The sequence below is a fragment of the Hemibagrus wyckioides genome, linkage group LG06 (assembly GCF_019097595.1).
Source record: "Hemibagrus wyckioides isolate EC202008001 linkage group LG06, SWU_Hwy_1.0, whole genome shotgun sequence".
Taxonomy (NCBI): Eukaryota; Metazoa; Chordata; class Actinopteri; order Siluriformes; family Bagridae; genus Hemibagrus; species Hemibagrus wyckioides.
Window position 1 is genome coordinate 14,389,834 of NC_080715.1, and position 26,107 is coordinate 14,415,940.

Below are 26,107 nucleotides of genomic sequence, written 5' to 3' on the forward strand. Positions count from 1 at the left end.
AAAAAATGGACTATTCTGTCTGTTGCAGCCAGGGTTCTTGAAAGCAAACACAGAGAGAATGAGGAGGAGCTTCTTCAGGCAGGCTATTTGGGCCCTCAACCAGAAGAACACCTACTTGGACTGTTCTGGACTTGTCACGTGACACCATTACCTCAACCAGACTTTTAGCACAACTAATACTGAAAAACTACACACACACATTTGGACTTATATCTCATTTATTTCACTTTTAAATTGTTATATTTTAAGTTAAGTAGCCTGTATTTGACACATATACATTGCTGCATAGGAAAATTCTTTTCTCACATATCCCACTCGTGGAGGGTTGGGGTCAGAGTGCAGGGTCAGTCATGACGCAGCGCCACTAGAGCCGGGGGGTCGGGTGGCTTGCTCAGTAGCCCAGCAGGGGCATCTTGGCGGTGCTGGGGTTTGAACCCCGATCTTCCGAGCAACAACTCAGAACCGTAGCTACTTGACCTATTTATTTAACTTTTTACCGCCTACATTAATTTATTTTTGTAAATGGGCAGTCGAAAAACGTAAGCCATACTATGTGCTGTATTATGTATGTGCCAAATAGTGAGAATTGTATTGGTGTTGTTGCGACCATAATCTGTAAGAACTTTTACTTGCTGAACCTGCAGTAATCTGATAAAGGCTGTTCAACGTGTCTAATATCATGAACCCACAGGCGGGCGATGGGGCGGAACTTGGGTTAAACTAACACACCCACTCACACTTATACACACACACACACAGTACAAAGGGCAGCACGCTGGACGCTGGGAGCTGCTCAGCGCACGAAGTGAGTGAAAGAATGCATAACTTTATTTTATGTTTGTAATGAAATCTAGTTTCTAGACTTTTTCCTGTTTTATGTAAATGGATGACAGATTGTAACTCCAGTGTCCTGTTCTGTGTTTAATCAATAGCACAAGTATTACCAGTGCACTGCTTTCTATTCTCCCGTTATAGGAAAATGAAAGTTAACTGTGGCTCTGGAATTCATCGGGCGGTTCCACTCTTATCCACTTCCAAATTTCGGAAATCATGTTAATGATGAGTAATATGTTGTGAGGTTTAATCGTTCTGTTATTTCCTTTGCGTGGACATAAAATCCTGTGAAGACACAGGATCAAAGTTGGATAGGACATCTTTTGAACCTTTAATATGTAGCTTTTAAACCCCAGTATAGAGTTCCTTTTAAGATATTTAAGGTATTGAACCTAAGGATCACTGGTGTACCTTTAAAGACCACCAATGTTAGTCTAAATGGTGATTAAATGCACAATACATAAACCCTCCACAAGTGAAAGATCCATACTAACAGATGAGAAGATGCACCCTTTGTGGTAGAAAGGTTGTGTGCTACCATTGTCATTTATTTTAAGAGTAAGTTCTTCCCAGTTCCAGAATTTTACTTTAATTTAAACTATTGTTTGTTAAAATTGTAAATCTAAAAACCCTCCGTTCTTTTTCTTTGATCCGTCCCTCCAGGAGAAACAAAAGTAGATCCAAAAGTACAGTAGTTCCAATAAATGAATTCTTAACTGTCCAAAGAGAAGAAACCCAACTAAGATTGTACTAGGATAATCACTGGAACCAATTACTGTGGCTGGGTGTTGAATGTTTAAGTGACATGTCATTGTTGTGATGTCTTTAATTGACAGAAAAGATGTTAGGTAACAGTTTAAATGCAGAATTTTAAATGTAGAATTTTATTTTAAAGCATTTCCCCATACACAGGAACAGTAGCTATGTCGAATGAGATGAGTGCACCTCTTCTCTTGGATGAAGAGGATGGAGTTGATGATGCACAGGCAGCTTCTTGTTCATCCACTGTGGCCATACTGGGTTCTGGTGACTTCTCACGGTCATTGGCTATGCGGCTGGTGGCATGTGGTTTTGGTGTGGCAGTGGGGAGTCGCTGTGTAAGGCGCATTTCTCCTGGTCTCTTTCTGGATGCGGTGGAGTTGAACAGTCAGGAGGCAGCAGTAGCAAAAGCCAAGAGGCTGGTCTTCATGGCTCTGTTCCCTGAGCACTATTCATCCCTGTTGGGCCTCAGGACAGCACTGGCTGGAAAGATACTCGTGGACGTGAGTAACGCTGTGGAGTTGAACAGCAAGAGACCATCTAATGCAGAGAGACTTGCAGAGATGTTCCCAGACAGTGTGGTTGTTAAAGCCTTCAACACAATTTCTGCCTGGACTCTGCAGACTGGTGCACAGGATGGTAACCGGCAGGTCAGTGATCAGGCACAGAGACTCCCAGACATATAAAGATTCATTATTATTTTTTATTCTTTACATTACTAATCACTGCATTAATACTTGTTAAATTACTATTTTTTATTATTTTATTTTAAGTACATGCTAATGGTAATCACTATTAATATCATATTTTAAAACAGTGTAGGTTCTATGAATGTAACAATTGTATTTGTTTACTGGCTCCAATAAACACATACAGTGGTGCATTCATTTGTATAGTATGCATAAAAAAGTTGGATTATACTGATAAAGGTTATGTGTTCTAAATTATAAGGAGAGCAAAGGATTCTTTTAAAACTGGAAGAGGTGCCTGGGAAACCCTCTTGTAGATGTCTGGCTGGTTTAGACAAATCAAATGAAAGAACAAAATAGTAATTAGTAATAGTAAATAGTAATAGTAAATTAGAATGAATTAAGCTGTTACATAAGATTTGTTAGATATACAACAAAACCTAAGTTCAGTTAAGTTTAATCTACATGTTTTGTGCATGGTTATCAAGATTTTATTTTTCTTTATAAAGCAGTGAATTATTGGTATTTTCAGAATAAATCACTTTATACTATAGTGTATTGTATTATTGTAAAATAAGGTTTTGCAAGTTGGGCTTGCAGCTGTAATAAAATGATTCTTAAGCCTTATAAATTCCCTGACAGTTGACCTGACTCTACTCTAGGTGCTGCTGTGCAGTGACAGTGCAGAAGCAAAGCGTGAGGTGGCCCAGCTCGCCCGGCGCATGGGCTTTTACCCAGTAGACGTTGGCAACCTGTTTTGTGCACAGCATCTTGAAAGAAAGCCATTGCATCTCTTCCCATCATGGCGTGGCTCTGTCCTCACTACCTTCCTGCTCTTCTTTTTCTTCTACTGCTATGGATTTATCCGTGAGATTCTCTTGCCATACTTGTCCAATGGACAAAACTCCTTTTACCGCTTAGTCTTTGATCTAGTGAACGAAAGCCTGCCATGCGTGGCACTAGTCACCCTGGCACTGGTGTACCTACCGGGGCTGTTTGCAGCATGGCTGCAGCTGTGGAGAGGCACCAAGTACCAGCGATTCCCCTGCTGGCTGGATGCCTGGCTGCTGCGGAGGAAACAGCTCGGCCTACTGAGCTTCTTGTTTGCTGCTCTGCATGGGGTGTACTGCCTCTGCCATCCACTTCGTACCATCACACAACGCAGGCTTATCAACACTGCTTACTCACAGGTACTGATATTTATATTTGTTGATTTTTTTAAATGAAACATTTGTTTTAATTCAATTTACCATGATGTCATGTTAGCTACTTTACAGTAAATGTCCCATTGACCCGAGGCAACTCTTTTTACACAAGTGTTGATCTCTTAGAGAGAGTTGAGGAAAAAAAAAGAACAACAGAAGATGCAATGAACTCATAATAATCCTAAGAGCCTATGAAGAACTTTTTGAAGTGTATACTGCATATACTCTGTCTGATTGTTATTTGTTTACGTGTTTTCAACAGAAAATACTATAAAAAGGCCTGGATGCAATTGTGGGATTGCTTTAACTTACAAATTGACAAGGCAATAACCAAAATCATGATACATGCAACGGTTCAGGCGAGCTATGAATAACAACAAGGTGGAGATGTGGCTTGTAAATTGCTGGCAGGCTGGATTATAGGAAATGTGCTGACATAGACATGACAATATCTGCTGTCATTTATAAGTGTTATTTACTCCTATTTTAAATAAATACATAAAGGAATACTTAAAGGAAATTTAATGAAATAGAAACTCCTTTATGTTAAGTAAGAGTATAAATTTGAGAATTTGACTAATTAAAAGTACCTTTATTTATTTTTGTTTGTTTTAGAAATTTTGACTTACTATTTAGGGAAAACCGGACCTTGTATATAAGCTTTATTTTTTTTAATTCTACTGTAGTCCCTCATTTAGAACATACTGTGTTTCAGGTATTACTTGTGCTTGTGTTGACTTTATACCACATCACTGCGAAACTGGTCAGAAGGTGTTATCACTGACAAGGTCATCATGACATTATCATTGAATTACAGCTTATTCAAAGGGACTTGTATGATACATATAATTAGGGGTTAATAATAAACCAATTAAAAACATTTTTAACATATAATTATTGAAAATGTATAGCTTTCTATAAGTAGTTTATTTATTCTTTATAGGTGTCAGCAGTCATTACGTTTCTGTTCTACAAGAGTCTTTAGGACAACAGACTTTGCTCTTTCCGGTTTCTCTGTGATATGATAAGCTAAATAATTTTGTTTTATTTTCTTCAAGAGAGAAAAAAGAGGGAACGATGAGGGAATGACTTTTTATAGCTGTAATAATGTGATAACAGGAACTAACTTGTCTCATAAATGCAACTATAAAAGATAAACAGGCATGTGATCAGCTAAGGACAAAAAATAAGGAACACCTAAGGCGCACAAACTGATCACTCTTTTACTATGACGTGTTTCAAGTTTTCTGTATCTATAGCCAAAAATGAATGGATTATTTTACCAAATTTATTGAACTAGTTTGGATGCTAAGGATGTCCCGCACATAGCCGCTAGATGGCGCCGTGTGGTCGGAAACAAGGCCCTAAAATTATCCCTAAAATTCACACCCCTGGAGTGATGTTTTGTTAAATTGTTTTTAATTTAATTGTAATCATTGGCATATTGCTGTGCTATGAGATGTACAGTATAAACCGTTATTGGATATGCTGTATTATCTTTTGTGTTCGTACCTCAGGTGAAGTCAGGTGTGGAGATGCCTTGGGATGAACAGGGAGTATGGCGCACTGACCTCTATTTATCCACTGGAGTGTTAGGTCTGGGCATGCTGTCCCTGTTGGCTATCACATCTCTACCCTCAGTGGGCAACATCCTCACATGGAGAGAGTTCAGCTTCATTCAGGTAAGCAGTGCAGGTCCATGTAAATGGTCAACGAAAAAGAAAGCAAAGAAAAAGCAGCAAAAAGACCTCAAGCTACCATTACAATTTCACTTATACAATTTGACTTACATCAATCAGACTACACATTTGAACAGATTAATACAAATGAAGTTCAAATTTAGATAAATAAGGACGAATAAGTACTTACATTTTCTCATTTTCTTTCTTTTAGTCTGGACTGGGCTATGCTGCTTTGACTCTCTCTGTCATGCACACGTTGGTGATTGGCTGGAATTTTGCATTCTCCTCCAAGACCTATGCGTTCTACATGCCACCCAGCTACATGCTAGCTGTGGCCCTGCCATGTGCTGTGCTGGTGTGCCGATGTTTCCTGCTGCTGCCATTTGTCTCCACCAGGTTGACGCGCATACGCCGGGGCTGGGAAAGCACACGCAAATGCCCTGTGTCACAGCACCAGCGAGTGCAGGAGAACAGGACAGTTCCACAGGTCTAGTTGGGACAGTCAGTTGACACTGATGATTCATTTACTGGTTTACATTAATAGTTTGAATTTAGCATTTCCATAAGCATAACACAGTGCACATTTTTAAAATGCCGTAGCCTTACTTGCTGCAATGTGAATGGCGTTATTACATTATTTTCCAAATTTTTTAACAGTTAAGGGGGTTGATAAGAACCAGCAATGGCCTTTCATAAACTTTTAGAGACAGAACATACTGTACTAGCATTACACAACACTGCAAACTATTAATGGGCTTTGAAATAGCTATTGTGTGATATACCAGTATAGCCATAAGCAATCATTTGTATCAGGTAGGCTGTGACACTATAATTAAAAAAGCAACACTATTTCAGATGGGCTAGTAGCAAATGGGATTTTTTTAAGGATATACCAGTTGTTGAAAAGTGGAAACAGTATTTCTCCATTGTTTAGATTTTGGAAGGTGCATTCATCTTATCCAGACTAGTTTTTTTTTTCTTTTTAAACAAAAACAACCTTGAGTAGTTTCCTTAACATTTCAGTAATTGCACTGCATAGTTTTCGTTGACTTGAAAACTGGCACAATGTAAATAGATACTGTTTGCTGAAAGTCTACTTTCTTTCTTCTTTTTTTTTAAACCTTTAAACCCATGTTAGTAGCCACTGTCAGCCTTTCCGCTGGACCAATATCCTGTCATTAAAAGCTTACCTCTGTTGGTCCACAGTAAACCTTTTATCACTAAGCTTATACCATAATCAGTGCTTAATGACTTCCAACTATTTCCCTGTTAAGCTAGACAACATACATTCTAAAACCTTATTACAGCAATTAAAAGTGTCCTTATCTAGTGAAAGTTCACTATGATGGTTAAATGTAAAGGAATGTGTTGTATAGGCACCTAACACGAGATAAGCACAGGTCCAACCTCTAGTCACACTTCCTGAGATAACTTTGGCTTTTATGTGAAATGTCAAAAAGGACTTTGCATTTGAAATTTGGAAGTTTTTTTAAGGGTGGGCAGTGTGTGTGAAAATGAAAACATTTCATGAAATGAAATTACACATTCTGCAACTGATTTTGAATTACGTCTATACACTGCTATAGCAGAACTATACACTGTCATAAAGGAAATACCTGTTTATCTATTGTATAATTAGCATTGGAATTTTAATAAACCCTGAAAATGCTGCTTCAATGATCATAGTTTAAAATCTTGAATCATGAAATAATCACCAATCATTTCCAGTTAAAAAGGAGAATATAGTTATCTCAAACAACTCAACCCACCTCAATGCTCTCAGGTGTGAAGTAGTGGAAAAGTCAAGCTAGGACTTGAACAGTCCCAGATCTGGCATATGTCATGATCATTCACTGATATTTAGTAAGATTTAACTTGTACAAACATTCTTATAAACTTTCATGCAATAAACAATACGATATACACTTTGGTACTGGAACTTTCCAAACTAGTGATTGTTCCTCTTATGGAAAAACAGACGAAAGGGGATTTTAAAGAAATTTATTTAATAAACCCAATTTCAGGCTCATGCACCACTGACTTTTAAATAATTAAAAGAAAACAGGTTGTATTAAAACTTGAAACATCTTTATACTGTTAAATAATGTTTGTCACTGCATACATTTCTGTGAACTGGTGCAACCTATACCAAAATAACTCTCCTCTTATTAAATCTATCCAACTTATGGATTTTTAAACCATGTCTGTCTAAAATAAAGTCTGCTAAGAAAGTGATTTTTTAAACTGACTTGAAACTGGAGTGAAATTAAAACAGAATTTTTGGTCTGGCTGATCCTGGATGATGTAAACGCAGGTAGACATGAAGCTGTTAAGGATGTTGCAATGCTTCATCTTAATAAAATCACATCAGGACTCCGTCACATTCATCACTTTCCTGTGTCTCACCACACAGTTTGGGGATTGGCCTTGTACTTTTCATAGTCACTCATCTTGAAGAAGGCCAACTCTGTTTCATTGGCTGTAAGAGAACACATACAGCACAGTGTGACTAAAAGGGATAACGGCAACAAACTTCACACAACCATCTCTAAAGACTCTTAACTGCAAATTTAAGATACTGATAAATAATGATGGACAGTTAGGTCACATGATAATCACACACGGGGACATTCCAGTGACACTGGCTGACCCAAGTCTGATAGTTTCACAGCGACAGTAATCCACGTTTGCAGGTGCTCAGCCAAAAATTGTATTAACTTGCAGTAGAGTTGCACAAGATTAACAATATAGCAGAGTGGGTTATACATCCATATATTTTTTGTACCACTTATCCTTCACAGTGTCACAGGCAAGGAAAACCCTGGAAACGGTTTCAATCCATTTCAGGGCACAACTGCCTACTGGACAATTTAGATATGCCAATGAGCATATGAGGCATGTCTCTGAACTAGGGGAGTAAAACAGAGTAAGCTGGAGGGAATCCTCAAAGGAAGGAGGGAACATGCATACTCCACACACACAGAGCAGAGGCGGGAATTGAGTCCCTGACCCTGGAGGGACGAGGCAAATGTGCTAAGTCCCCTGCTAGGATTATTTTGCTAGGCATTGTGATGATTTACCTTATAAAATATTAAAGCAAAGTGCTAAATGGTTAAAGACTGAACTGTTAAAGACCGTAATTAATTGTTCTACACCATTATATATAAAACACTGCAATATATAATGGCAAATATTTTGATGAAGGTAAACAAGCAGCATATGTTTACCCTATATTTTAGAAGAGACAAATGTGTGTGACAACTCTATAGGTAAAGAAGAGGGCATTTACCTATACCACATGCTCGTAAATCGAGGCCATTCTGCAGAATCAACTTTTCATCATCCTCTAAACTCATCACCAGTTCATTAGTCTGAAATCAGATATGTCATGTTACATTATTACTCCAGCACATTTCAACACAGAGGAGGCTATTATTTCAGGTTTATTAATTCTTCAGGAATGTCTGAAAAGACTGGAGGATGTATTTAGAGTAAAAACCCGCAATGAATGGCTTGCATATTAATCAGCATAATACACCGATCAGGCATAACATTATGAGTGCGGACAGGTGAAGTGAATAAAACTGATCATCTCCTTATCATGACACCTGTTAGTGGGTGGGATATATTAGGCAGCAAGTGAACATTTTGTCCTCAAAGTTGATGTGTTAGAAGCAGGAAAAATGGGCAAGCGTAAGGATTTGAGCGAGTTTGACAAGGGCCAAATTGTGATGGCTAGATGACTGGATCAGAGCATCTCCAAAACTGTAGCTCTTGTGGGATGTCTGCAGTGGTCAGTATCTATCAAAAGTGGTCAAAGGAAGGAACAGTGGTGAACTGGCCAAGGGTCATTGATGCATGTGGGGATCGAATGCAACAGACGAGCTACTGTTGCTCAAATTGCTGAAGAAGTTAATGCTGGTTCTGATAGAAAGGTGTCAGAGTACACAGTGCATAACAGGTCAGAGCTGTTTTGGGAGCAAAATGGGGACCAGCACAGTATTAGGCAGGTGGTCATAATGTTATGCCTGGTTGGTGTATAAACATACATGGCAAAGATTTATTTTCTAGAATGGCTGATGAAAAATTCTATTGTTTTTAAAGTTTTAACATTTTTAGTTTAACCTTCTTTCATTGACCAAGCTGGCCTGTTTTAACTTTAGTTACTGGTTTCCTAAAATGCACTTAATGCGTTGGTGGGCTTTTACTTTTATTGAAACAAACATAACATGTTTCAGGGAGGAGTTTTATTTTACTTTAGGAGTTAAACCCATACCTTTGCTCCATGTGCTTGATGAATGATCTTCATGGTGTCTGTAAACATGCCAGGGGTTTGTCAGTGTTGTGAACATCACTCCTTAACAGATCATATTTATCACACCGATCTTAACAGAGTTATCTTACCATAGTCATATTTCTTAAAAGGTGGGGGTAAACCACTTCTGGTAGAAACGTCTAAATGCGAAAAGAAGTAAACGGTGTACCAGTTCAGCAATCTACATAGACTTGCTGCGGAAAAGCCACCAAAACTTGACTTGGAGAGACATGCATAACACATCTTACCTTTCTTTACAAAAGCAATAAACTCCTCGACTTTCTGGTCTAAATTCACAGCTCTGAACACCACTGGCTTGAAGTTGCGATGTTCAAAAGAGCGAACCAGGCGCACAGTCAGAACAGCTTCTGATGACATGACTGTCAAAATTAGCGCTCGAGCTAAAAAGCTTGTCGTGCTAACTAAGCTACTATGCTACTGTTTGTTGAACTTAACTCACTCTCGATTTCAGCCTTTACTTAAAGATCCAGCTCTTCATACAAGTGAGAACAACAACGTGGTTATGAATTACACACCGCCATCCACATTGCACTGTTTCTTTTTCTTTTCTTTTTTTTTTTTTTAATAAAATTTCAGACCAAACTAGCACTGAACTGCACATGCGAGAAAAACACTGATGCAGAAGACTAAAGCAATCGCGCACAAATGTAATCGATTACAAAACAGTTACAAAAACAGTTAACAGAAGGATAAAGGAGGAAAAAAAATTTGCGCACACCTTTTAATTCAATGTTTTTTGTTTAGGGATTTATTTTCTACATTCTAGAACAATACTGGAGATTTCAAAACTATGAAATAACACACATGGACTTAAGTAATCCATATGTAATGACAACAAAAAAACAACAGTCAGTTGTTATTTTAAGACATGAAGGTCAGGTGTTCTGGAATAGTTCTTGCAAGAACAGTATTGTCAAGTGCATTTGCAAAACCCATCAAGCACCATGATGAAACTGGTTCACATGAAGACCATCCCAGGAAAGCAAGACCGAAACTTACCTCTGCTGCAGAGGAGAAGTTCATTTAGAGTTACCAGCCTCAGAAATCACCAATTAACAGCACCTCAGATTAGAGCCGTTATGAAGGCTTTACAGAGCATCAGTAGCAGACATATCTCAATATCAACTGTTCAAAGGACATTATTGTGTATTTCGGCCTCTTCAGCATTGTTTTACAATGTAGAAAGAAATAAACATCAGGAAAGACCATGGAATAAGAAGGTGTGTCCAAACTTTTGACTGGTAATGTATATACAGTATATATTGAATTCATTTGGATTTAATTAAGCATACGCAAATTTCCATTTCAGACTAATAGGTCCAAAGTTGACATAAGCTCTAAATAAGGCTAAATGGTAATAGATCTAGTTTTATTTAAAGAAAAAAAATAAAATAAAATGTTATCATTTGTCACACTTGTGACTCACCTGGTCAGTGTCATTTGAGATATTAATAGCACCCCCAAGTCGAATATAAATTACACAAGATTGTTTTTGAAGGATTCAGAATTTTATATTAATAGTGTATGATAGAAATTTGTATTTTTGATGTGCTTTTTCCACACAGAGAATGAAAATTAAAGGTAAAGAACAACATATCGTATATTTGTTTATTTTATTAGGAAAATACCATATACATAAGAAAAAGTGGGCCAACTTTTTCACATTTCATACATGACTTTAAATTATATGTTAGTCTCTTGGAACAAACCAAAAACAAAAAAGGTCTGAAAACATGTAATGCTTTGAAAGCATTGGAATTTATGTAAAAATTTTTTCTTATCTGGCTAATGTTATTGTGATAATGTGAATGTGTAATACCTCTTGTTCTTGTGGCATTGGATAAAGAAAGAAAGAAAGAAAGAAAGAAAGAAAGAAAGAAAGAAAGAAAGAAAGAAAGAAAAAGTCTAATATAAATCTTTGAAAACTCCAGAATTGTCAATACAAGGCAATTAAATAACCTCTGATGGAAAAAATGTAGCAATGATGGAATTATCTTTGTATAATATTACATATGGTCAAATGCACAGACAACTGTCTGTACATCTGTAGTCTGTACAGAAAAATCATAAATGAGCATCACAACAATCAGCTCTTTGTTGTTTTTTTTACACTTAAACTTTCTCTTATGCTATTATAAGCTCTTAATTTCTAATTATGGGGAATAATACATTTCTTTAAAATAAATAAATTCTAATTTTATTAGTCACATACATAATCATACACAGAATGATATGCAGTGAAATGCTTACATGACGTTTGTTTGACCCTTGAAAAGGAAAAAGGAATAAGGACAGAAAAAGAAGACAAGAATAAAATGTAAAATATAAAAATATGAAATATAAAATATAAAAACTACAAATTCCACAGTAGGTAAATAAAAATAAAATATAATATAAATAACAAAGTATAAATAGGAAGTGGAGGAAATAGCTAGGGAGAGGGAAGTCTGGGCATCCCTGCTTAGACTGCCCCTGTGACAAGGCTACGGATAACCGGGAGACAATGATGATGATGATGATGATGATGATGATGATAAATAGAGTAAGGCAGGAATTATAGAATATATATAAAAATGTAAAATGTACACAACTGTATTATACTGAACTATATAAAGTGTATAGTGTGCAATAATGTGCAAGGTGCAGCTGGTATGGGGTGGTCATATAGTGAAATGAAATAGGGTGATGAGATGATGATGGAGTGGTATTGTCCATCTAGTAAGTGCAGATGTGCACAAGTCCTCTTGTGTATAAGCGGGAGTAGAAGGATGTTGTTATATGTATGGTGTGCCACAGTCCTGTTATGTGCTTACGACAGTGCTGTTGAATTCTTGATTCTTGGTCTTGGTCAGAACATCTTGATTAATTTTCTATAACAGCAGCATTTCAATCAATAGACTTTCCACAACTGGAAACCTATCATGCTTCTTATCCAGAACAGTTAACAATGTTAAATCATATAATATCGTGTCATTTTAATGTGCTTCAAGCCTAGTCACATGGTGCTCACTTAAACTGTATCACAGGGGTTAAATGTGTTACAGTGTTTTCTACTACTACATGTAATACAAGTAATAATGCAATCTGGCTCCTGCTTATAATCTCGTTGTTTTTAATGATACTAAAACCCTTCACACTTGAGCAGTTGTCTGAGTGCCCTATGCCCTAGTTAGCAGATTTCCAAAATGTGGTGTGTTAACACCGCTCGTGTCCATGACCATTGTTCGCTTTACAAAACACGATTGGTTCATTTTGATCATACATGCTGAAACAGCCAATAGCATTAAAAGGGGGCGGGGCACACGCGACCCTCTGGAGTATGCTTATAATAGTGACCAGGGCTGGACTGTGCAGTTCATTGTAACCGGTTCCACGGGTTCAGCTGGCTGGTATATAAGATCCAGAAATCATGACTGAGGTTAGTGATGCGAATGATTGTTGTGTTTATGAGTTATTTGTTTCTTCTTCTGTCGAATATGGTCCTGAGATGAAGAAGTTATTTCTCTTCAAGACCAGCTGCAGGCAGAAAACCCCTGGCTACTGTTTACAGTTCACTATAAAATTGAGTGAATATTTTGTAACTATAAACAGCCCATGATTAGCTATCTAATGATCGAGTCAAATATCATATAATAAATATGTGAGGCGTAAACTGAATTTAGGACATTGCTAAACAGTAGCTAGCAAGCTAGCTCCGTAACCCTAACGGCACCGTAAAATGACGTATTTATTCATCGGGATACATCATCTTGCGATATACCTGTGACGACCTGCAAGGTAAAGAAGTGAATACAGACATGAGAAAGTGAATAATCATAAGTCATATTAGCAAAGAGGAAAAAAACCCGAAACTGGGGCGTGGCTTTTTGCTGTCGTGAAGTACAGATTATGTTGATTTCTTGACATCGGTAGATGTACACCATGCATTTATTTATTGTTCTTTATTTGATGTACTTTGGTATTCTGCGCATTGATCGCGGTGTAACGTGCTCTGGACAGGTACGTCTGAGGACCAGGTTCGTGGCATTTTGTGCTGGATATGAGTAATTTGATTGTGGAGTCCAATGTTCAAATGTCATGTAGATTGATAAGACTGTAGATTGCGGAACCCCTGAACAGATAGTGATCTAACTGCTCAGTCTATTATCCCCCAACTGAACACAGGTATGTCTGCTTCACGTGTTAAATTTGTAGTAGTACTGGCCCTGACTGACTCACCCGATCTAAATGATCCGATTCCGCATATTAACTCATGATTCATGAGTCCGAGGTCTAAATTAACCCAATTCCTGCTTGTCCTATGGCTGCTACTATGCTCTTTTTTAATGAAACAATACAGAACATTATATATTATACATTAACATTTAATGCAGTTATTAAACATAGCAGAGAAAAGCGTTCTCGCGGATCCGGCTCGTCGACTGATTCAGCTGATTCTCAGCGGACTCGCAGAGCCGAGTCATAGACTGATTCAGCTGATTCTCAGCGGACTCGCGGAGCCGAGTCATAGACTGATTCAGCTGATTCTCAGCGGACTCGCGGAGCCGAGTCATAGACTGATTCAGCTGATTCTCAGCGGACTCGCGGAGCCGAGTCATAGACTGATTCAGTTGAGACTCTTACGTTTAGTCTCAGCACCTCCAAAATGCGTGAGCTGACATTCTTAAATGCCAATTTATAGGCAAAACACTTATACACTTATAACATGTATATAGTTATACTTTTTGCACATTTTGCATTTTTGTTCAGTTTGGTTGTTTTATTCCTTATTTAAGATATTTATTTTTATTCCATTTGGATACTTTAACATATTTAATTTTTGGTTAACATAACTGATTTGCACATTTTTCAATTTTATATTTGTGTTAAAGTTTGTGTGTGTTTGTGTGGCACTTTAAAATAAATTTTTGTAGCACTGGTATCGTAATTCTTTTTAATTTACACAGGGACATGTTTATTGCCTACTTACTATTACATACACACCATGACATAACACTACATAACTATACTCATTAAATTATTATAGCGTATAATCACCTGCATTAATCCCACAATTCAATTGCTATAGGGTGAAAAAAAATCCACCACTGTTTCCCAGCATGATTAGAGGGCTATAAAAGAATCACTGACTTGATTCATTTCAGTGAGTGACTCGATGAAACCCGAGTCTTTAAAAAGAATCGTTTTACCACCACTAATTTGTAGTAGACCAGGAACTGGAAATGGAGTAGGATCAGTCCCCTTCCCCTCCTGTCTGTCATATATAGAGATATAATTTCTCTTTCCACAGCATGGATGAGCTCGGGGATTTATTTATTTATTTTATTATTTCATTTTAAATACATTTATTAAATAAACTTTATTGAGACTTTTATAAAAAATGTGCAAGATTAACCCACTTCCATTTTGGATTACCTTTGTTTAGTACTGGGATGGAGAAAGAGTGAAATTGTGCAAAATCTCACCACAGTTTCAGGATTATTATCTTGACAGCCGTGCTTGTGTAAGAAAGAGTGTGTTAAGATTTTGCGCAATTAAACCATGACCTTTGCTCATAGACAGTTGCACCCACCCTTATTTCTATTAACTTAATACTCTGTCATTTTTGTGCAAAGTCAGTTCTGTTTGGGATTTTATTAGTTACTGGTAGCGTACTTAATGACTAGGTACAATTATACTCGCTCGTGCCTTCTAATTGAGGCAGTTACATCTCTAGCCAGACAGCTGCAGATGGCACACTTTTACTCTAATCTGTTACTATTGTATGTAGTAGGCGTGGGGGTACTACTGTGGAATAAATGATACAGATACAGAATTAATTAATTCATTAAAATGTGAAATAGATATTGCATTTGATAAACAAGTAATTGAAATGATGTATGACACATTTGATTAATGGTCTATTTAAGCATTGAAAATATTTCAGTACATAATCACTGTACATTATAGGGCACTTCTTGTATGTCATGAAATCTGTCAGCATAATAAACAGAGGGCAGAATTTAACAATGTTAGTAGGCTACTCCAGAATAATGGACCACTGGTCTAGTGCTCCAGATTTATTTTATGCTTCTATTGCAATAGACTTAGTGAAGATGAACACACTTTTTTAAATTGTGTTTATTTACATTTTTAAATTGCATAGCATATTCAATTTTAAATCATAATGTGGGGCAATTTGGAGAGCAGTCATACAAGAAATTTGCTTTAATTTGAATTATTTAATGGCATGTGTGAAATAAATATTATAGAATTTATGAACTATAGTAAATGTTGAAAAACGGTTTAAAACCTAAATAATTAAATGGACTTTAGTGGTTTATGTATCTATTAAGAAATAATTAATGGGAAATGTTCTAATAAAAAAAAAAAGAATTAAAATTTATACGTTGTTCAAAATCACAGCTGAGCAAATCTGCAAAGGCAACTTTGCCTATATTTGCCCTAAAATTTTATTTGTTTAAAAAAAGCTCAGCAATTTTCTTTGTTGAGCAAAATTATCGGACAACGCTGGTGTTTGTCTTTAATCAAAATACTTAAATGGAGTTTGTTCAGACCTCCACAGACAACTACAAAATACAATAAATCCTATCAAATTGTGACTACATATGACCTGTCTGATGGCAATTAATAAGGTATGAATTTGTCATCCACTGACTTTAATGCCATCCATCTATCAATTCTTAGCGCTTTATTTAGTCAGGGATGCCGTGGATCAGGAGCCTATATAAACACTCTCTGGAAACAGATGCCAGTCCATTACAGTCATCAGCTATCATTTTCCATAATTTGGAAAAATACATTTCAGATTCATAAACTTTAGCTTTTATATTTATATACTCTTTTAGTGATCTCTGTCAGGTCTGGAATACTAGGTATTCTAGGCAGCTATGAGATGATGACAGTATTTGCATCATCTCATAGCTGCCTTTGATAATACTTTGATAAGTATAATGTACATATACTATCATGAATATTAGCCCAAACATTCTTTGCCTAACAGACGCTGAACTTTTCCCTTTCACACAGGAGGCATTTCAGAAGGCAGCAGAGGAGGTGAAGCATCTGAAGGCAAAACCAAGCGATGCCGAGATGCTGGAAATCTACAGTCTGTACAAACAGGCCACAGTAGGAGACGTCAACACCGGTGTGTCTATACACTGTTTCATACCATAGCTGTGTACTACAGACGGATTATGCAATTTTTATTTAGAGACTTTTAATATATAGTGCAGAAGCATATAATATATCTATATTAAGATATTAGAAGTTTCAGATATTTATCAAAACCTTTTATTCCTAGTAACATATAGTTATTATATGAATGATATGAACATGAATATATGTAAATGTCAAAGTTCATCGTGTCTCTATAGAATCTCAGTGATGTAAGTTGAGCTTTCCTTTTCCAGCTCGGCCCGGCATGTTGGACTTCACTGGTAAAGCTAAATGGGATGCCTGGGATGCAAAGAAAGGTTAGTTCCTTTTGCTTGCCACTAAAGAAACAAAGCTTTTACCAAGAACATGTAATCAAATTCCATATTCCTACATTCATACAAAACATATGCATTATAATGTGTAATGCAGAAAATGGTCTTTGGGCAGATTTATTGATTTAAGCTAATAATCAAATCATTATGTATTCCTCATGCCCTGTGTCCAAAGGAAGTCAAGTAGAAGATAAGGTATTGAAAAAGAGTAACCTCATCTGGGCCCTCATGTCAAAACAGAAAGCAGCTCTATTATGGATGTTAGAAAGGACTGAAACAAGTCTCAATGCAGGCAGGTTTTAATCTAATGCTGACCGGAGCAGACAGTCCAGTATAAAGCTTTTGGTACAGAAGTAATAATGCATTTCAAGTAATGTTGAGTACAACTCCATTAGAATTGTCTGAACACAAACCACCCACCACAGATCTGTCGATTAAGTCCATTTCAGACTGGTGACGCCACTCTAGTGCAGTATTCATTTATTGTGGGTCGCTGTGCACACTGGAAGCATTCATTTCTGTTTAATTTACTGGTTTAGTAAATAACATCTAATGTATCTGGACTGTCAGAGTATTATAAACATGGATTTACATGGTTAACACTGTTAATAAGCTTTTCACTCCTAAACACTGTACCGTCTCCAGGTCGACTCACTTGCTCATGGGGTCCATTGCATCCTTCTCAAAAACTCAAATAACTATTACACAGCTCACAACTGAGCTATCACTACTTATAGCCATTTCATTATACCTCAACCGACACGCTGTAACTCATGGGAGCCAGGCTCTGGGATGTCTGATGGCTCTGGATAACCAATGACCCCCCCAATGAGACTGGAGACAAAGGAGGAATCCTGCCTCCATGAATGTTGAAGTTCTGCAGACCATCAGTACTGATAGCCAGCCTCACACCCCTGGAACTTCCCATCAACTTGTGACCTTAACATGCAAATCACCCTGCGCCTAGCAATTTTACTGCCGTTAAAAGTCAACAAGAATTCCCTAATCTAAACCAAATCAATGCCTTGACCAGGGGATGACCAAAGTTCTGACTGAAGATACACACACACACATACACATACACACACACACACACCCACACATATATATATATACACACACACACACACACCCAAAGCGTCTGGAAACGCTCATCCTGACCCCCACACGCACACACATAAGGAGAGTTCCTCGATTAAAGTTTCAATAAAACAATAGTAAAACCCTACCTGACCCATGCCTAACACACCTATATACACTATATTGCCAAAAGTATTCGCTCACCTGCCTTGACTCGCATATGAACTTAAGTGACATCCCATTCCTAATCCATAGGGTTCAATATGACGTCGGTCCACCCTTTGCAGCTATAACAGCTTCAACTCTTCTGGGAAGGCTGTCCACAAGGTTTAGGAGTGTGTTTATGGGAATTTTTGACCATTCTTCCAGAAGCGCATTTGTGAGGTCACACACTGATGTTGGACGAGAAGGCCTGGCTCTCAGTCTCCACTCTAATTCATCCCAAAGGTGTTCTATTGGGTTGAGGTCAGGACTCTGTGCAGGCCAGTCAAGTTCATCCACACCAGACTCTGTCATCCATGTCTTTATGGACCTTGCTTTGTGCACTGGTGCACAGTCATGTTGGAAGAGGAAGGGGCCAGCTCCAAACTGTTCCCACAAAGTTGGGAGCATGGAATTGTCCAAAATGTCTTGGTATGCTGAAGCATTCAGAGTTCCTTTCACTGGAACTAAGGGGCCAAGCCCAGCTCCTGAAAAATAACCCCACACCATAATCCCCCCTCCACCAAACTTTACACTTGGCACAATGCAGTCAGACAAGTACCGTTCTCCTGGCAACCGCCAAACCCAGACTCGTCCATCAGATTGCCAGATGGAGAAGCGCGATTCGTCACTCCAGAGAACGCGTCTCCACTGCTCTAGAGTCCAGTGTCGGCGTGCTTTACACCACTGCATCCGACACTTTGCATTGCACTTGGTGATGTATGGCTTGGATGCAGCTGCTCGGCCATGGAAACCCATTCCATGAAGCTCTCTGCGCACTGTTCTTGAGCTAATCTGAAGGCCACATGAAGTTTGGAGGTCTGTAGCGATTGACTCTGCAGAAAGTTGGCGACCTCTTCGCACTATGCGCCTCAGCATCCGCTGACCCCGCTCCGTCAGTTTACGTGGCCTACCACTTCGTGGCTGAGTTGCTGTCGTTCCCAAACACTTCCACGTTCTTATAATACAGCTGACAGTTGACTGTGGAATATTTAGGAGCGAGGAAATTTCACGACTGGATTTGTTGCACAGGTGGCATCCTATCACAGTTCCACGCTGGAATTCACTGAGCTCCTGAGAGCGACCCATTCTTTCACAAATGTTTGTAAAAACAGTCTGCATGCCTAGGTGCTTGATTTTATACACCTGTGGCCATGGAAGTGATTGGAATACCTGATTCTGATTATTTGGATGGGTGAGCGAATACTTTTGGCAATATAGTGTATGTATTCCCCTTTTGCCTTTATATTTTTATGGTTGTATTACCACTCATGACCTGTTGTTCTGTGTTTTCATGAAATAGAACATGTTTTATAAGATAAGAATGTTTTAATTGCTTATACCCGGTTTCCTTTCCTCTCATACTGTCTCTTTCGTGTCTACTATCAAAATGATCCTCTTTTACTTTTATAAGCAATAGTGTATGCCATGTGGTCATCCAAGTACATAATATGAGCCTACGATACTTTAATTGAAACTTTATCCATTCCTGTCTTCACCATAAAGTATGCAAATGAGTGACCGAGCGGAGACAAAGAAACTTTTCCCTCCAAAAGTTTCAGGTATTGGATTGGTCACTCTGGAAAAACTGGGCGCAACCAAGGGATCAATAAAAACCCTAAGCACCCATCTATCGTAGCTTTTGGCTTTTGGCTTTTTTGTCCAGCTTTGGCTTTTTGCTCAGCTTTTTGCTCTGCTCAGCTCGGCTTCTGCAGTCGGGGGGGCCCCAGTGCGCCTTTTCTTCCTGGCACGATCTCTTCTATCGTCGCCCGACTCGACTCCGACCTTTTCTTCGGGACTTTCACTTTCTGAGACTTTGCCGGCAGCTTCAATTGAAGAACTTTGTTTGCACCACCGAAACCTTTTTCGTTCCAGCAGAATCTCTTGCTTGCTCCGAGGTCTTTGAATCTCCGAACCTCCTTGATCCACTACATCAGGACGCTGGTCAACGAACCAATGCAAGTAAAGTTACTAATTATTTTAGATCCGCAATTTTAAGCTGAAGCCCCTTTATTAAGGCGAATCCTAATTACCTTGACGATTCTCACACGTGGTAATCAAAACTCGATCTGAAACTTGCCATATTTGATCTCTTCTCTGTTTCCTTATCTCTCTCTCTCTCACTCTCTCTCTCTTTCTGATTTCCTCCGTCTTCCCTTCCTTAATCTCAATCTCTCTTGCCTACTTATCCCCTCTCTATAATCCTTATCCTGTCTTTTATGTATGTGTGTCATAGTCAGTATGTGTTGTGTGTTTTTGTTTTATTAAATGCATTTTATTCACGAGTGATTGTCTCTGTACTTTGCTCACAATTTTGGGGTCCCTGAACATTGCTCTTGCTACGTGCTAAATTACAGCTAGTACTTTATAAAGTAGTTATTCTTTCTTGGCCAGGAAGATAACTTTTCACGGAATTAATAAATAATTATACGGTCTGGTCGGTGGACGAACAAATCAAATAGTTGTGTTATTGATTCTCTAATAGTTAGTTCTAAGAACCCCCATCTGAATATATATAATTAATTATAACCAGTTATAATTACACTTAAATATTTAAATTTTGAGCTAGATTCGCTGCAACACTAGCAGTTAGAATATTCACAAACTTTAAATAGCTAAATAGTTCCTCATGGGCCATTGACTGCTGTTGTAGAAAGGACATTAATCAGTTACAGTTACATTATGTACTGTCCAGCGTCACCCAAATGAGGATGGGCTCCCTTCTGAGCCTGGTTCCTCTCGATGTTTCTTCCTCATATCATCTCAGGGAGTTTTTCCTCACCACTGTCGCCACAGGCTTGCTCATTAGGGATAAAATAAAATAAGGATAAAATAGTTTAATAATTTTATTTCTAGTTATTTAGTTATTTATTCCCTCTCCTTTCTCTGTTTTTCTTCTTTTGTAAAGCTGCTTTGAGACAATGTCCATTGTAAATGGCACTATTTTTTGTGTTAAAATTCTAATGCACAAAATTTTATGTTGCTGCTCTTAAAATATATACTTGTTAATAAAAGTAAAAGTAGATTAGTACAAGTATAATGCCAGTTTGTTTTAGACTGAGCCCAAACCAGTGGCAGACAATGACCTATGTTTTTTTTGGAAATCTAAACACTTCTCAGAGAAACTTCTGGTTCTTAGAGAGCATCCAACCCCTAAATAAATGGTCCTAATTTAAATGTTGACATTTTTAATCGCACAATTAAATAAATGGTAGTAATATCAATGTGTGTAAACAGTCTCCCTTCATTGTTTTGAATGTCTGCAACAATTAATTGAAACATTCATTACACAACACTAAATGGGTATTCTTTTGCACTGGTTTTAATGTATCCTCTCTTACTATGATTTTCTCTAGGTATGAGCAAGGAGGATGCAACGAAGGCTTATATCAGCAAGGTGGAAGAGCTAAAAGGAAAATATGGCATCTAAAGTATAACGGTGTGACTCACTAGAGTCACCTGGTGGCAAGTCTGTCAATACTTTTGGTACTGTGCAAAGCCTTAAAAACCTCCTGGTATGTGTCCATGTTTGTGTGGGACACATCTCATTCGCAAGAATATGTTCTATTGGAACAAACACATGGCACAAAGCCCTGTTTTAACAACAGAAAGCATCCACCAGCAGCTGTGTAGTGAAACCCTGTTCAGACTTTTTTATGTCACCAATTTCATAAAGTCTTTTAAATTTTCAGAACGTTTGTGTCTGCAGTTTTCATTTATATTTTTGTTGAGCTTTTGTTAATGGCAGATTGTATGTCAGGATCAGTTCATCAGAATAATCAATTCAATAATCGAGTTTATTTTATAAGAGCCCCACACCGATCTTACGCAGGAAGAGAGGATATCATATTAAAACACAATGCCATCAAACCTCAGTTTTTGTGCATAACTTTAGGTTCAAGCTGTGACTCAAAGTTCAGCTCTGAAATGATGTGTCTATAATTGTGTTTATAATTTTTATACTCTGTAGTATTACTTTTACAATTACAGCAGTGTTACTTTTAGCCTGCACATACCGAAATGTCACACATTAATACTTCACTCCTAAACTCCTAAACATGATTGAATAATGAGCAGAAGGTGAGTGGTATGTAATGCACATCTGTCCTAACCATATGCAGTTTAAACACACTATATTGCCAAATGTTTTGGGACACCCCATTCAATTCAAGTGTTGTTTTTCAGCTGTTGGGTCTGGCCCCAACCACTGTGCCAGTGAAAGGAACTCCTAACGCTTCAGGATACCAAGGCATCTTGGACAACTTCATGCTCCCAACTTTGTGGGAACAGTTTGGGGATGACCCCTTCCTGTTCCAGTATGACTGTGCACCAGTACACAAAGCAAGGTCCATAGAGACATGGATGAGCGAGTTTGGTGTGGTGGAAAACTGCACAACCTGATAGAACACCTTTGGGATGAATTAGAGTGGAGACTGCAAGCCAGACCTTCTCGTCCAACATCAGTGTCTGACCAGTCAAGTTCACTGGTGTGCAGTAAGGTACAGGAAGGGATCATCCCCAAACTGTTTACCCAAAGTTGGGAGCATGAAATTGTCCAAAATGTCTTGGTATGCTGAAGCATTAAGAGTTTTCCTTTCAATGGAACTAAGGGGCCGAGCCTAACTCCTGAAAAACACCACCTGAATTCAATGGTTTGGAGGGGTGTCCCAAAACCTTTGGCAATGTAGTGTATTTTGCATTTTGTTCTTAATTATGTACCTAATAGCTTATATTTCAGATCTGATGCTACCGGGCTTTTTAAAAGATTAAAATTTTTTTGCATAACTGTATTTCAGCCGTAGCCAGACAGAAGGGTGTGTGCTTGGGTTACATAATAATCACCAACATGTCATTGCCAAGTTGCATTTAAAGCGAGGGGTTTCGTCCTTCCTCTTGGCAACGTTTGTTCTTTCTCTTGCTCCTGCTGCTTAAAAGCGACGTGACCAGAAATGTAACCACACACTGCCCCTCAGTGCTGACTCTGGCTGCTGATTCTTGCTCATGTCGGTTAATGTTACACAGAATTTACACTTCGACTGTTGCACTTTCGACTGGTACCACGGGTGCTGTGTGACACCTTCAGGGCTGTTCAAAGTTTGATCAGAGTTGATCAGAATGACGGCGATAAAAATTATGGTAAGGTTTATTTCACTTTTTTCTCCATTTTGGAATTGTTTGCTTGGGCCAAAGAACGGATTGGGGTTCGAAACGACCCTACTTTAAATGCAATTTCATAGGAAGATTACTTTTTAATGATATTTTGTCCACTTTCTGTTTACAATCGACTGATATGAACACGATCAGTGCGTGCTTTTTTTTTTTTTTTTGGAGAAAATAAAAGATCAGATGGACAGCATTAATAAATTGATTGATAAATAAATAAATAAATAATAAAAGGAGTAATATAGCTTGTTGTTATGTGAATAATCAGATTAGTCTCTAAACTATAGAGAGCTCGTGCTTCCCACGGTTATTTTTAATGCACTCTAATAACGTGCGCGTGGGCAGTTTGGAGGCCGCACCCTCCACCTTTACTGCGTCCCAATTCACCTACACGTACTATGCACTGTAGTGTGTACTCTGTTTGTTAAGGAAAAAAGGTACCTATTTTTAAATGTGTAGCAAGTATGCAAATTATTTGGAAGAGAACGTTTTTACCTAGTTACATACAGCCACCCTAAAGAAAACCTCTTCATTGCATTTAAGCCTTTCCCATTTATTTTACCATTCCTTTATTTTTTCCACATTTTATGTACACCTCTCTAAATATATAGGCAAAAATACTGAAAATGCATCACTGATTTTTTATTTTTTATTATTAATTGCTATTGTTATAACACAAAGGCACAGAACAAGTTTACAAAACAAGTACATTGTAGTATTTATAGGACACCACATGATCATGAACAAATCAATCAACAAAGAGAGAAGGAGAAAACAATTAATACAAAAAAGTGGGGAAGGAGGATGCTAGAGGGTCCATTTATTGATAATGTTGAATTAAGGGCAAATATAAAAAAGTTTTATTCCATTTTTTATGCATATGCTTTAGTGAAAGGAGAACGTTATTTTCTAGGTATCTTATGAAAACGCAAAAGAGAGCTCTGGTCTTTAGGGTTTTACATTAGTGAATAAAGTCAGTTTGATTATCAGACAGCAGCATGCCAAATATAACATCACTTCGGAAGGGCCGTGTATTTTAGTGACCAACCAATCATGCATATCATCTCAGAAGTAGGTTGAATTTGGTGAAGCAAATCATTACAAAACTCTTCCTCATCCCTCATGCAAGGAGTTGGGTGGAAATATTAGCTGAAAACAAGTGTCCATAGATCCACACTCAAAAACATACAGGACCTACAAAACCTACTCTTACAAATGTCTTTTAAATTAGCCCACATTGTGTAATGTACTTTTGAACATTTTATAAATTCACCTTATTCTAATGAAGATAGTGGCGTCAGTTGATTTCCTATCAACTGGGAAACGGCTGTGTTCCATTTGTGACAATACTGCCCTTCTAAAATGCATACACTAGATGGTAGAGTACATAGTGCATTAGATGCTGTATGCCATTTTGGACACAGCTAAAGTTTTACTGTCGCACAAACATTTATTTATTATTTACCCTGTACTTTGTAAAAAATTGATTACTCTCTGCACTTTATCCTTTTGCCCACCAGATGCCACTAGCGTGCAACCATGTTAAAACACATCTACTGTATTATTAATGAATTAAATATTAGCTATTTATCAGATGCACCATTTTGATGCACAATTACTGTCTGTAGCCAGGACCACCACGGACCAGATATTTTTATGTGGTGTAATGATGTTGACATGGTAGCAATCCCTTGCTTCTGGTGACGTTTTTTTTAAACACAAAACTTACATTTTGAGCAGGATGACATCTAAGGCATTTTTAATGCTATGTTATGAAAACCCCTATCTCATTTTTTTTTTTGTCTTTCCTTGACTACATCACTCACAGGCCGTGGCTCCTTCTCCCCGGGGGAAGTCTCGTCCTTTCTTCCTGGAAGTGTTCTGCCGCACTCTTATCATCGTGTGTATGGTTGTCTCCATTGTCCTGTCCTCCATCGCAGTGTGTGATGGACAGTGGCTGCTGACTGAGCGCCGCATGTTTGGCCTCTGGTTCTTCTGTGAGAACTCTGGGGGTGCACCCTCTAACTGCACCAGGAATATTGGAGAAGAAGGGAGCCAGCTCTTGGAGAACGGGCTCAGTCTGTGTCGTTTTGTTGTCTCTCTGGCTGTGGTGAGTGCCATCTTTGGCCTGGAGCTGCTGGTGTTATCACAGGTGAGCGAGGGACAGCCATCTCAGAAGCGGTGGCATCTAGGGACATGGCTTGTACTGCTGGCTGCAGGGTTGGCTGCTGCAGGGGTCCTGACATTTGTGTTCCTTTTGTGGGATGATGCTACACCTCTGGGACTCACACTTACCTTCTGGTGCCAGTTCACTGCAACCTTCCTCTTCTTCCTCAATGGTATGGCAGCATGGCACATCCAAAATATGGCATATGTTCTGCCCTCTTGTGGTGATGTGGGGAAACCATAGACATAGGGCTTTTCAGGACTTAGCACTGCTGGGTTATATACATTAGTTTATATCATAAAGCTGGATTTATTTAAGTTAATGAGCTTAATAGTTTATCTGAAAGAACTGTACAGTTGAACAGATTTTGAGTTATGCCTACAAATAGTTTATTCAGTTCTTAAACTGTAAACTTAATAAAGACTTTTCACAATTCCACAATTTATATCATGTATATTTAATAAAATGTCTTATTATATATTTTTCACACAATTCACAAAG

At 38.1% G+C, this 26,107-nt stretch overlaps 4 protein-coding genes across 9 annotated transcripts; 3 read left to right on the forward strand and 1 right to left on the reverse strand.

Moving 5' to 3' along the window:
• The first annotated feature begins 755 nt into the window (after positions 1 to 755).
• On the forward strand, positions 756 to 6,995 carry steap3 (STEAP family member 3, metalloreductase). Of its 2 annotated transcripts, none has more exons than XM_058393441.1 (5): positions 756 to 805; positions 1,747 to 2,243; positions 2,945 to 3,472; positions 5,005 to 5,169; positions 5,381 to 6,995. In XM_058393441.1, exons 2-5 carry the CDS (start codon positions 1,758 to 1,760, stop codon positions 5,660 to 5,662), a joined length of 1,461 nt encoding a protein of 486 aa, XP_058249424.1. In that variant the 5' UTR covers positions 756 to 805; positions 1,747 to 1,757; the 3' UTR covers positions 5,663 to 6,995. The 2 variants fall into 2 exon arrangements, with proteins under 2 accessions (XP_058249424.1, XP_058249425.1); XM_058393442.1 differs by having other exon boundaries at positions 765 to 805; positions 1,730 to 2,243.
• A 196-nt stretch (positions 6,996 to 7,191) lies between these two features.
• On the reverse strand, positions 7,192 to 10,091 carry lg06h2orf76 (linkage group 06 C2orf76 homolog). Of its 2 annotated transcripts, XM_058393444.1 has the most exons (5): positions 9,733 to 10,076; positions 9,574 to 9,624; positions 9,446 to 9,483; positions 8,459 to 8,540; positions 7,201 to 7,648 (listed from the first exon to the last, which is right to left on the reverse strand). In XM_058393444.1, exons 1-5 carry the CDS (start codon positions 9,860 to 9,862, stop codon positions 7,572 to 7,574), a joined length of 378 nt encoding a protein of 125 aa, XP_058249427.1. In that variant the 5' UTR covers positions 9,863 to 10,076; the 3' UTR covers positions 7,201 to 7,571. The 2 variants fall into 2 exon arrangements, with proteins under 2 accessions (XP_058249428.1, XP_058249427.1); XM_058393445.1 differs by lacking the exon at positions 9,574 to 9,624 and having other exon boundaries at positions 7,192 to 7,648; positions 9,733 to 10,091.
• A 2,677-nt stretch (positions 10,092 to 12,768) lies between these two features.
• On the forward strand, positions 12,769 to 21,970 carry dbi (diazepam binding inhibitor (GABA receptor modulator, acyl-CoA binding protein)). Of its 4 annotated transcripts, none has more exons than XM_058392209.1 (5): positions 12,769 to 12,923; positions 16,535 to 16,652; positions 16,918 to 16,980; positions 20,152 to 20,234; positions 21,633 to 21,970. In XM_058392209.1, exons 1-5 carry the CDS (start codon positions 12,915 to 12,917, stop codon positions 21,636 to 21,638), a joined length of 279 nt encoding a protein of 92 aa, XP_058248192.1. In that variant the 5' UTR covers positions 12,769 to 12,914; the 3' UTR covers positions 21,639 to 21,970. The 4 variants fall into 4 exon arrangements, with proteins under 4 accessions (XP_058248192.1, XP_058248193.1, XP_058248194.1 ...); XM_058392210.1 differs by having other exon boundaries at positions 20,155 to 20,234; XM_058392211.1 differs by lacking the exon at positions 20,152 to 20,234.
• A 151-nt stretch (positions 21,971 to 22,121) lies between these two features.
• Positions 22,122 to 26,097, forward strand: tmem37 (transmembrane protein 37). The gene is made up of 2 exons (XM_058392208.1): positions 22,122 to 23,412; positions 25,268 to 26,097. Exons 1-2 carry the CDS (start codon positions 23,392 to 23,394, stop codon positions 25,847 to 25,849), a joined length of 603 nt encoding a protein of 200 aa, XP_058248191.1. The 5' UTR covers positions 22,122 to 23,391; the 3' UTR covers positions 25,850 to 26,097.
• Positions 26,098 to 26,107: the final 10 nt, after the last annotated feature.